Below are 11,657 nucleotides of genomic sequence, written 5' to 3' on the forward strand. Positions count from 1 at the left end.
CTCCAGAAAATCTGTTCGAAGTCTAAAAGTCCCCGCAGCTCGGACAAATCGCGACTTAAAACAACCCAGAAAATTGCTTTTTGCGCCTAGGCGCGTTGTTTTCACGCCTAGGCGCACCACGCCTAGGCACACGCCTAGGCGCACGCCTAGGCGCAATCCTAGGCGTGCACAACTTCAAATTCAAGTCCAACTCTCTGGCTGGGCGTGCAGGAGTGATCCTGGGCGTGCACAATTTGTGCGCCTAGGCGCGCCACGCCTAGGCGCGTTACCCCTAGGCACATGATTCAAATGCCCATAACTTCTTCATATGACCTCCGATTTGCATGAATTTAGATTCTACGGAAAGCTTGAGATGTCTAGTTTCCAATGCCTTTTGTTGCGCTCGATTCCAATAATGTGACAGAAAGTTATGACTATTTGAACACACGAAGGTCGGTGGACATTTTCTTCAATTCAGCCCTTTTTCCGTCGCTTTTCATCCAAACCGCAATCAACCTATCAAAATACAAATCAACACATAAATACACTCATTATTTATCAAAAGAAAGCTTAAGAGGGGGATATTTCTACCAAAAACAATAGGTATTATCATACCTATCATTGGTGCTGTGAATTATTGGGTCTACTTGTTAAGTAATAAAATATTTTAACAATGTAATAAAAGACTTAAACAATGTAATAAGAAGTTGAATAATGTAATAAAATAAATGTCATAAAGATCTGTGTAGATCAAGAACAATGTAATAAAATAATGAAATTTCTCATTCTATGGGTGGCGATTATGGTGGTGGTTCTACTGGCAGTGATTGTGGCCAAGGCCCAAAGATTGAAGAGATTGACTGAAGTTGAATCAAGAGGAAAATATGGGAGCTATTTCTCTGTTTCTTGTGTGCTTTGTTTTGTTTGTGTTCAGTTTGTATTTTGTAAAGCCAACATTTGACTTTACATATGTGGATAATTACACAATCAAGATAACTTATTACGCTGTAACAGGGCCTAATTGCATTGCCAAATAAGCTTATTGCATTGTCGAAAATGGATAAAATGACTGATTACATTGCCACATATGTCCCAGTGACTTATTACGCTGTCGCAAGTGTACCAGTGGATAATCAAACTCTCAAGAAAAACTAAAAATGTAATTAAAGTAGTTAACAATGTCTTTGACACCAACATCAGTGTAATGATAACTGAAAGAAGTGTAAATTGCAAACATTTATAGTTATATTGTATCATCATACATTATCAGCACAAAAACAATCAAACTAGACAAATCACCTAATCTACTACTTGTTAATAATTAATGATTAACTTCCAACATCCTCTAATGATACACTTCCAACATCTGAATTGCCTGACGCATTAGGAATTAAACTAATACTTGAGGTAGCATCATCAATGTCTGATTCTAAAATTAGAAGCTCCTCGTCCAGTGTTTCTTTCTCCAAATCATTCATAATTAATCCACTTTCTATAGCCTACAAATAAGACAAATTTATAGTATTAAGTTGATTGCGTGTAAAAAACACAAAAACCTTGTTAATGCATGACATGCAACCACATATCAGGTAATACACTTGCAAATACCATGTCCGTGCACAAAAAACCTAACTATATTGTAAATCTTGTTGAACATAAATTCAACTACAGATCATTTTCCGTAACTATTTGAAAATCACTTTTAAACTCTTAAAAATTACAAAACTTTCATTTATTTACCTTTTCTTGTGCTTGATTTGTTGTATTGCCTTTGGATTTTGAGCCAACCTAGTGATCTATTGGACAAAGAGAAGATGGAAATTCGTTGGAATCATAAAGTTCGTAACGGATGGTAGTGCACAATGATAATCGCCATCGTTGGTGACGAAATGGTAGTCACCGAAGACGATTTTACCGTCCTCGTTTCTCGTGGAAGCTCTCGTCAATTTGGGGAGAGAGGTTAGGGTAGAAATTGACAAAATCGTGCCTTTTATTGTGAAAAAAGGAAATTGAATTTTGAATTTGCTCAGTCAACAGCTTACATGGCATTGCCATGTCATTATGTAGGGTTATGGATACTTACTTTATGTATGATAAGTATTATTGTAATAATAGTGTTAGGTAGTTTATATAGTGGTAACCTAAGTTTTTTAAACGAAATTTTGAAACCTTTTAATTCTCAAAACACATGTTAGATTTTTAAAAAAATTACATATTAGGAAACAACATATAAAGCTCTTTCTGGCAAGATCCATTGTCTATGAGTTTTATTGGGTGGATCTTAACTCCATTGTTTTTTCAATAAAATTTCAAAAACAATGTATTCAGAACTAAAACAATGAATTTGTGCTTGAAAAAACAATGAAATCTATATTAAAACAATAAATTTTGGAGAATGAATTCCATGATAAAAGAGTGGAATAAATCTATTACACTGATTAAATCAATGAAATAAACCGGTTGGGCTCCCATGGACTACCAAATTAATGGGCTACATGTCATTTTTGTTTTTATATAAACACATTGTACGCGTGATTTATGGATTATTGCACTCGATGAGTTTAGCGAGTAGCAGAAGCTGAGCCTAGCGATTGTAGCCTCCATGGAAAAAAAAGGTTCTTTTGTAGTTTGTAGAGCCCAAAAACTAAGGGCATCCACAATGACAAGAGTTTGGAGTGCTTGAATCATAATTTTATGGTGAAATGTAGTGCTAGTTGCTCATAATGGGCAATATTTGATAATCCAAAATATGTAGAAATTGACCCCACACTTCATATTTAGTGTGTGTCTAAAATGAATGAATAGTGATAAATACGAGAATGAGAGATAGCCTGGTTGGTCAGGTTGTCTGCCCAGGACCTTGAGGTCCAGGGTTCTATTCTCATCAAAGGGGTTTGAGATTTGGGTAGTTTTCGTGTGTATGACCTGTGGGTCTTTCAAAAAAAATAAGATAAATACAACCAATCAAAGAATATCACATATTTTTCTCTCTCTTCTATTTTTCTCATTTTCTTGTTCACCTTATTTCTCTCTCCCCGATCAAACGCCCTCTTCAGCTCAAGAGTCTCATTATTATGGATATATAATAATCTAACACTTAGATCATGTACAATGGGCCCCTGAAAACAAGAAAATGAAGAACTTGAGATGTTGATTTCCAGTGCTATGAGCCCACAATGGGTTAAAAATTGGTATTGAGTTTAACTTGAAATTGTCTACGAACTTGAGATTTCCAGGCCCTATTGTGAATACAAATTGGCCCCACAAGGCCGATACAAAAGGGACACGTATTTGATAAATTTTAAAAAAAATTTTACCCTATTTTCTAATCGCGTGAGCATATCTCTTTCTCTTTCACGTTGTTTGGCTGCTTCCGTCGCCATTATCGTCTTCCAAACAATCGTTCCAGAGATCATTAGCTGCTCCCCTCCATCATCCAAACCAAAGGCTACTAAAATCGCATCATCACGCTTCGTCAAGGTATGGGCACAATACTAGTTTCTCTAATTTCCTCTTCATATATTTCCTGTTGCTGTATGTTGACATATTACTCCATAAATTGCCATCCATTAGGCCAAACATAAGGATCTGACATTGGATGAGAAGTTTTGTTGCAACCTTCGCAAGTTTAAATGAATCGGTGGTACTTCTATATTCAAGATAATGCCAAGTATTGTGGTGATGATGATCAGAAAAAGCATGCTATGCTCCCGATGAAGTTGAAAATCAACAATATCAATGTCAAACGAGTTACTCTTTGCTGGTTGTAGTCAAAAGATGCATTAGATGCAAATGAAATAAATGTGGTTGTTCAATATATCAATCAACTTTAATGAGGAAAAGGTACAAATGACAAAAGTCTTTTAAAATCAACCCACATGCTAGTTTGTCTTTTTATGGATTTTTGTCGTTACATGTCTTTAGAAAATGCATGCCAAGGCTACTACTATAGGATAAAAAACACTAAACAAATGTTAGATATACATGTGCATAGTATGAAATTCTACTATATTTTTTCTTTCAAGAATTGCTTTCCCTTTACTTTTGCATCTCCTCCTCCTTTTCTTGCCTTTTAGCATGTTTTAGTATGGAGACTTTGTAGCTCAGACTAATATTACTGAAGTTCTTCAGTGAAAGATCATTCTCGTTTATGATCATATTTGTTGAAGAATCGTTGTGTAGACTGCTCTGTTATTGTTGTTGATATTCTTTAAATTTGCCCTTGCATAGCTAAATGGTAGTTATTATGATAATTATGTTTCAAGTGTATAAAAATTGGTACCCATTGTAAGAGTTCTCTTAAAAATATATAGAGATGCACAAAAATCAAAATAAAATATAACACTTGAAATCAAATCTCCATTGAGTTGCTCTTAATAGTGATAAATATTGAGAGATTTGAAGTGGTGGCTCAAAAGGTACTACTGTGGATGCTTTAATATCATATGATCATTTCGTCATTAACTCGATAAAACTAAAAGCAATACGTGCATCATATCCAAAATCCCTCCCGCCATGACCACACCTTCTATCCATTCATCACTGCCTCCTTCCATTGCTTTACATTCCTTCACCCTAAAACACTTCTTCTCATTCCCGCATAACCGCACGATCCGTCAAAACCTAGGGTTTTGCTTCCTCCAATCACTTCGCACAAATTCACCTCCATTGATACTCTCGTACAAGTCCAGAGACTCAGTCTTCTCCGCTGAGCCCCAACTCTCCGACGACGAAGACTTCGATGACGACGAAGATGATGACGTGGCTGCAGAGGAATACGAATACGAGGACATTGATGGAGAAATTTCTGACGGAATCGAGCAGAATGAGGATGAAATTTCGGTGGCTGCGGAAGAATCACCTGCAACGGCGACTCGGTACGAGCCATTCAAGTGGCAGAGAGTGGAAAGGATTCGTAATGAGTTCAGAGAGTTCGGTGAAGGGATCATTGATGTGGACGAGCTTGCTTCCGTTTATGATTTTCGCGTCGACAAATTCCAGGTTTCTCTCTCCCTAAATTCAGCTAATCTTCCCGTGTTTTGTGAAGCAGCTGATTGAATTCGGGTAAATTTGTTGTTTTTCGGCAGCGTTTGGCTATAAAAGCCTTTTTAGGAGGCTCTTCAGTGGTGGTTTCTGCGCCAACTAGCAGTGGAAAGACTTTGATAGCCGAAGCGGCTGCCATTGCGACAGTGGCTAGGGGAAGGAGATTATTTTACACAACTCCGCTTAAGGCATTATCGAATCAAAAGTTTCGAGAGTTTCGGTCAGTATTTTTAGTTCCTTTCTTAAATGTTGAGTCTGGATACGATGTTAAGAGTGAGACAAATGTGGTGACTGTTTCTTTTATGTGCTGTTTACAGTGAGACATTTAGGGATGAGAATGTGGGTCTTCTCACTGGAGATTCTGCTGTTAACAAAGATGCTCAGGTTTTAATAATGACTACGGAGATTTTGCGCAACATGTTGTATCAGAGGTAATTTACTTAGACCTTTAAACATGGACTATATGGGGGATTTGGGATTTCTATCTATTCAAAACAAGATTCAATCTGAGGTCCTATATACATAGTGCAATGTGATTCTGGATATGATTAAATGAGTAGATTAAAAGATAATCTTCCAACGTAGATAGTTCAAGCAATATTATGAGAAGAGGTGATTATATTCGTTGCCTCTAGTATACATGCTTAAGAAGTTTGCAGAGCTTCGGGCCAGTGTTTAGATATTAAAAAAATCTCAATCGAGGCTGCATAATTATAATCAATCGTAATGCTGCAATGTCCCTACATCCATATTAGTCAGGAAACTGTACACTAGGATTTCAAGGCATATATGTTGAATTTCCTTGGACGCACTTTGGCAATTGCTACTGTGTTGGATTGGGACTTTTTTAGTTGTCTTAAACCAACTAGTAATAGTGATGATTTGAGAATCAACTTTGTTTAATGTCGTTATTTTTTATTCCTTCCCTTGAAGCAGTTAATCTGTCCAAAGGTCATTTGCATACAATGAATTTTGACATTAATTGCTTAATCTTAAGTGTTTTTATTTTTAAAAAAACTTAAGCTTTTTGTTGGAATCATTGATGTTAGTTTTCCTTGCTTCTCATGCAGTGTTGGCATGGTTTCTTCCGGGAGCAGACTTTTCGATGTTGATGTGATTGTTCTGGATGAAGTTCATTATCTAAGCGATATATCTAGGGGTACAGTATGGGAGGAGATAGTAAGTGCTGTTTCATGTCAAGGGTATTTTGTTTGTCCTTATTTTTACAACAGCTGTATTAATCCACTGATGTCAACTATCCTTAGGTTATTTATTGCCCAAAAGAGGTTCAACTTATATGTTTGTCGGCAACCGTCGCAAATTCAGATGAGCTTGCTGGTTGGATTGGCCAGGTAGTGCTCTTTATTGGATGATCTAGTCTATCACTGTTGCGAGCAGTCTTAGTCACAGCTGATGTGCAATAGCATTGTTGTGTTGTGTATGTATACTTGCTTCCACCAACATAATTCATGAAGTTTTTTTTTGTTCAATCTCTGATTATCGTTTTCTATATGCACTATGTGGGCCTCTAGAATTTAACTTCGGATTTTCCTGTTTCCCTGAAATTGAAAACCTATTGTGTTGTAAAATTCATAATTCCTTTTCTTTTATAATTCATGACTTGTTAATGACTTAATGTAAAATATTAGGTTAGATGGTACCTTCTTAGGTGTGCGAATATATGCTAGGGGCACAAGAACATTTGGACTCATGCACCGCACATAGACACACATGTTATATATGATTCTTTTGCCTGAATGGAAAGTCGATTATGTCGTAATTATTATTATTTTTTCTTTTTGATTTTGCAAGTCAGCCATGCAGGCCATGGTCTAAAGTTCTTTCTGATCCGTGGACTCATACAAACATCTAATTGTTTCATTTTCATAATAATATCAGATTCATGGTAAAACAGAATTGGTGACTTCTTCAAGACGTCCTGTTCCCTTGACTTGGCACTTCTCAACAAGGACTGCTTTGCTACCTCTTCTTAATGAGAAAGGAACGCACATGAATAGGTTTTTCTGTCACCTTTAGATTTTCATTCAGTTGAGTTTGTAGTTTTGGGGTGGTCTTTGTAATAGAAGAGACATTTGGCGATAAGCCAAATTATAATTTATGACCATCACCATCATCAGAGAATTTTTCCCAAACAATTTTGGTCGCCTACATTATATGACCTTCGCTATGAATGAATGACAGAAAAAAAATTCACGTAGTGGATTCTCATAGTTATTGATTTCTCTAATTGACTAATCTAACCGATTCCAAATAATTTGGGACAAGGCTCGGATGATGATGATGATGATAATTCTACTATAAGAGAACATTTTGATTCCGGTAGATTGGATTTTTTTCCTTATTTTTCTTTTGCTAAATAATGTTGTTTCTAATATTAATTGTTTTTAGCGCAAGGGAGGACTTGAACCTTACCCCTGTCATAATTCTAGGGAGTGACTAGCACGAGGTCAAGAGTCATAATCTTTAATTGGTTATACTCCTACTAATTCTAAATCACCTGGATGCTATGGCATGACTCCATGCTTCTAACTTCGAATTAACTGATGATATTGTCTCATCCACGAGTCAACATCATCTGTAAACATATACTCGAGAGATCCCATCCTGGTTGTCTTGTAAGCTCATGCACATCCAAGATAGAGCTCAACGCCGATCCTTGATGTCCATATATCATGATGTGAAATTCCTCTGTAGCTCTTCTGTTCTAAGTTCTGACATTTTAGCTACTGCTTCTTCGTCATATCCATAAGTCATATTAATGTAGCTAATCGAGCACCTCTCTTCTCTTGGACCCTGTACATCACCTCCCTAGGCACCCTTCCATAAGCCTTGTCGATAGAAACTCAGTAAGGATTCTATCAGGTCCTATTGCTTTAATTCCTTTCATCTTTTCCAACTTCAACTCTCCTTATACATCTTCATTCCAAGAGTTCCTATCCTCAGGAGAAACTTGGAGTTTCCCTATGCCTCCTCCACGGTCTTTATTGAATAGCTTGTCGTAATAGCTTCTCAACCACTCCGTCATTTCTATATATCCTTAGCTGTGACTTCACTATCCACGTCTTTGATGCATTTAATGTGATTTAGATCCTTATTTTTTTTTTTTTTTTGTTAGTCCAAAAATTTTCTTCTCTACATCAGCGAATCACCTAAGCTTTGTTCATCCCTACCATTATATAGCTTTTCTATAGCATTCCCTTTTTTTTTTTTTTTTTTGTCTTAACTCTTAACAGCTAATATTCTGCACTTGTTTCTACTTATCCTACAGGCAGTACCGCTTTGTACAATGTGCCCGGCCCCCCACCCGCACGTGGGGGGTTGGGATTTCTCTTCAAATCTCCTGAACAATTGTGTAGATTTTTAAATAAGTTTGTTGTTTCTATTGTTGAGGCATCTTTGGTGACATTAACAATTTTGTATCTGTATCCTGAAACAGGAAGCTGTCGCTCAACTACTTACAACTTTCTGCTTCGGGAGTTAGAACACACAACGATCATGGCTCTAGAAGAAGGAAACTGAAAAAACATGGAACTGAAGTGAGCCATATTAGTATGGCCGGTGTGCCTGGACAACCTCTCTCAAAGAATGATATAAACTCAATCCGTCGTTCTAAGGTATGCTCTGAGTGATTTGAATCTTTTATCACGGTTTCTTGTAACCCGCCTACAGTATAAAATTAGAACTAATAATTTACAGTAATTACGACCTTCAGGTTCCTCAAGTTATTGATACACTATGTCATCTTAGAGAAAGAGATATGCTACCAGCAATTTGGTTTATCTTTAACAGGAGGGGATGTGATGCGTCTGTCCAGTATGTGGAAGATTGCAGGCTCTTAGATGATTGTGAGATGAGTGAAGTCGAATTGGCATTAAAGAGGTTTCGTGTTCAGTATCCTGATGCTGTTAGGGAAACTGCTGTAAAAGGACTCCTTAGAGGGGTGGCTGCACATCATGCTGGCTGCTTGCCTCTGTGGAAATCATTTATTGAAGAGCTCTTTCAACGAGGACTTGTCAAGGTCGTCTTTGCTACAGAAACGCTTGCTGCGGGAATCAACATGCCTGCTAGGACAGCTGTTATTTCATCTCTTACCAAAAGGACTAATAATGGGCGCATTACTCTTAGCCCCAACGAGCTGCTTCAAATGGCTGGACGTGCTGGTCGTAGAGGCATTGATGAAAGGGGTCACGTGGTCCTGGTTCAAACTCCATATGAAGGCGCTGAAGAGTCTTGTAAGGTTTTATTTGCTGGAGTTGAACCTCTTGTATCTCAGTTTACTGCCTCCTATGGAATGGTGCTAAATCTTCTTGGAGGTGCCAAAGTTACTCGCAGCTCAAATGAATCAGAAGCTTTACGAGCTGGGCGAACTTTGGAAGAGGCTAGAAAATTAATCGAGCAGAGTTTTGGGAACTATGTTGGCAGCAATGTAATGCTCGCTGCAAAAGAAGAGCTTACAAAAATACTGGAGGAGATAGAATTTCTGAGTTCAGATATTAGTGATGACGCCATAGACAGAAAGAGCCGACAACTTTTGTCAGAGGTTGCATATAATGAAATGGTAAATTTGCAGGAAGAACTAAGGAGAGAGAAACGCCGTAGGACTGAACTGCGGAGGTCAATGGAATTAGTGAAAATCACTGCTTTGGGACTTCTATTAAAGGAACTAAAAAATGGACACCTTCCTTTTCTGTGCTTGCAGTACAAAGATTCTGAAGGAGTTGAGGATTTAGTCCCAGTGGTTTATTTGGGTGACGTTGACTCACTTGATGGTTCTAAACTTAAAAACATGGTTTCTGCCAATGATTCCTTTGCACTAAATATAGCAGGAGCTGGGGCAGTTGCTGGTGAATTTGAGATCAGTGAAGATATTGAGGCATGCTATCATGTGGCTCTTGGTTCAGATAACTCGTGGTATTTGTTTGCACAAAAGTGGATTAAATCTGTTTACAGGACAGGCTTACCTGATACTGCTTTAGCTCAAGGGGATGCATCACCTCGGGAAATGATGAGAATGCTTCTTGATAATGGGGACATGCAATGGGAAAAGCTTGCCGATTCAGAATTTGGTGGTTTGTGGTGCATGGAAGGATCTCTAGAGACATGGTCTTGGAGTTTAAATGTACCAGTGTTAAATAGTCTTTCTGATACAGATGAGGTTTTACATATGTCAGAAGCACATCATGATGCTGTAGAACGTCACAAGGAGCAAAGAAGTAAAGTTTCTCGCTTAAAGAAAAGGATATCGCGCACGGAAGGATTTAAAGAATATAAGAAGATTGTAGACATGAAAAGATTCACCGAGGAAAAGATTAAACACCTGAAGATTAGATCAAATCGTTTGAAAAATAGGATAGAGCAAATTGAACCCTCTGGTTGGAAAGAATTTTTGCAGATAAGCAACGTCATACTTGAAGCTAGGGCATTGGACATCAATACACAAGTAATATTTCCTCTTGGTGAAACTGCAGGTGCAATTCGAGGAGAAAATGAACTATGGCTTGCGATGGTTCTTCGAAGCAAAATCTTGCTTGATCTCAAACCTGCACAACTTGCTGCTGTCTGTGCGAGTATAGTTTCCGAAGGGATCAAGGTTCGTCCTTCAAAAAACAATAGCTACATTTATGAACCTTCCACCACAGTAACAAATGTTGTTAGCTTCTTGGATGAGCAAAGAAGTTCCTTTATACAACTTCAAGATAAACATGGTGTGGAGATACCTTGTTGCCTCGATAGCCAGTTTTCAGGTATGGTTGAAGCCTGGGCATCAGGGCTAACTTGGAAGGAAATGATGATGGATTGTGCAATGGATGAGGGAGATCTAGCTCGCCTCTTACGCCGAACAATTGATCTATTGGCTCAGATTCCAAAGTTGCCTGATATAGACCCAGTATTGCAAAGAAATGCAATGGCTGCATCCAATGTTATGGATCGTCCACCGATAAGTGAGCTGGCTGGATGAAAGCTCAATGGTGCCATATGTGATGTATACTTGTTTCCTGCAGGGCTAAAGCCTTGTAATATTTGAACTACTTATCCATTTATTTAATATACATTGTAGAGATTGACTACGTAGATTCCCACTTAGGGGTTGTCTTCAAACTAAATTCACAGTTTTATTCGACAAATTCATTAAACCAGCAAAAAGCATTTGCAGGTCAGCGTTGCTTATGCACCATAAGTACTGCAGTAAGCTGTACCCATTGGTTATTCTTTAATGCTAGGATTTTTAGTGACCCTTTGTATGGACATGGCATTCGCAATTGCATAAGATGTGTCTTATCTATTAAGTACTCCATTTTCTACTTTACACAGTATGCCTGTTTCTCCGTTGGGAGGACATTAATGTACGATAATCCATCATTTGTTTCGAAATAAGCATCTAATTTTCCTTTTTTTTTTGAACAGGTGACGAGTCACACAATAAATTAGGTAATTGAGGTCAGTTGACACTCGAGCCACTATAAAGATGAGTACAACCAAGAGAACTAAACAAAAAACAAGGATAAATAGAAGTACACAAACACTAAAAACGGCCATTGTTGAACACTCGTGGACGACATCATATTATACCGGATATTGTCAGGCTCCAATGGTCTACATCGAATAACAAAGAC

The 11,657-nt window shown here is 37.8% G+C and overlaps 1 protein-coding gene across 1 annotated transcript; it reads left to right on the forward strand.

Moving 5' to 3' along the window:
• The first annotated feature begins 3,311 nt into the window (after nucleotides 1-3,311).
• Nucleotides 3,312-11,350, forward strand: LOC120000778 (DExH-box ATP-dependent RNA helicase DExH15 chloroplastic). Its single transcript, XM_038848900.1, has 9 exons — nucleotides 3,312-3,459; nucleotides 3,553-4,980; nucleotides 5,067-5,242; nucleotides 5,340-5,453; nucleotides 6,093-6,201; nucleotides 6,288-6,374; nucleotides 6,922-7,040; nucleotides 8,480-8,657; nucleotides 8,756-11,350. Exons 2-9 carry the CDS (start codon nucleotides 4,495-4,497, stop codon nucleotides 11,000-11,002), a joined length of 3,516 nt encoding a protein of 1,171 aa, XP_038704828.1. The 5' UTR covers nucleotides 3,312-3,459; nucleotides 3,553-4,494; the 3' UTR covers nucleotides 11,003-11,350.
• Nucleotides 11,351-11,657: the final 307 nt, after the last annotated feature.

The sequence above is a fragment of the Tripterygium wilfordii genome, chromosome 6 (assembly GCF_013401445.1).
Source record: "Tripterygium wilfordii isolate XIE 37 chromosome 6, ASM1340144v1, whole genome shotgun sequence".
Lineage (NCBI taxonomy): Eukaryota > Viridiplantae > Streptophyta > Magnoliopsida > Celastrales > Celastraceae > Tripterygium > Tripterygium wilfordii.

Coding starts and splice junctions, on each gene's coding strand:
- LOC120000778 (XM_038848900.1), top strand. CDS start 4,495: ATGACCACACCTTCTATCCATTCATCACTGCCTCCTTCCATTGCTTTA. Junction 4,981..5,066: donor TTCGCGTCGACAAATTCCAG/GTTTCTCTCTCC, acceptor GTTTTTCGGCAG/CGTTTGGCTATAAAAGCCTT. Junction 8,658..8,755: donor ACTCAATCCGTCGTTCTAAG/GTATGCTCTGAG, acceptor TACGACCTTCAG/GTTCCTCAAGTTATTGATAC.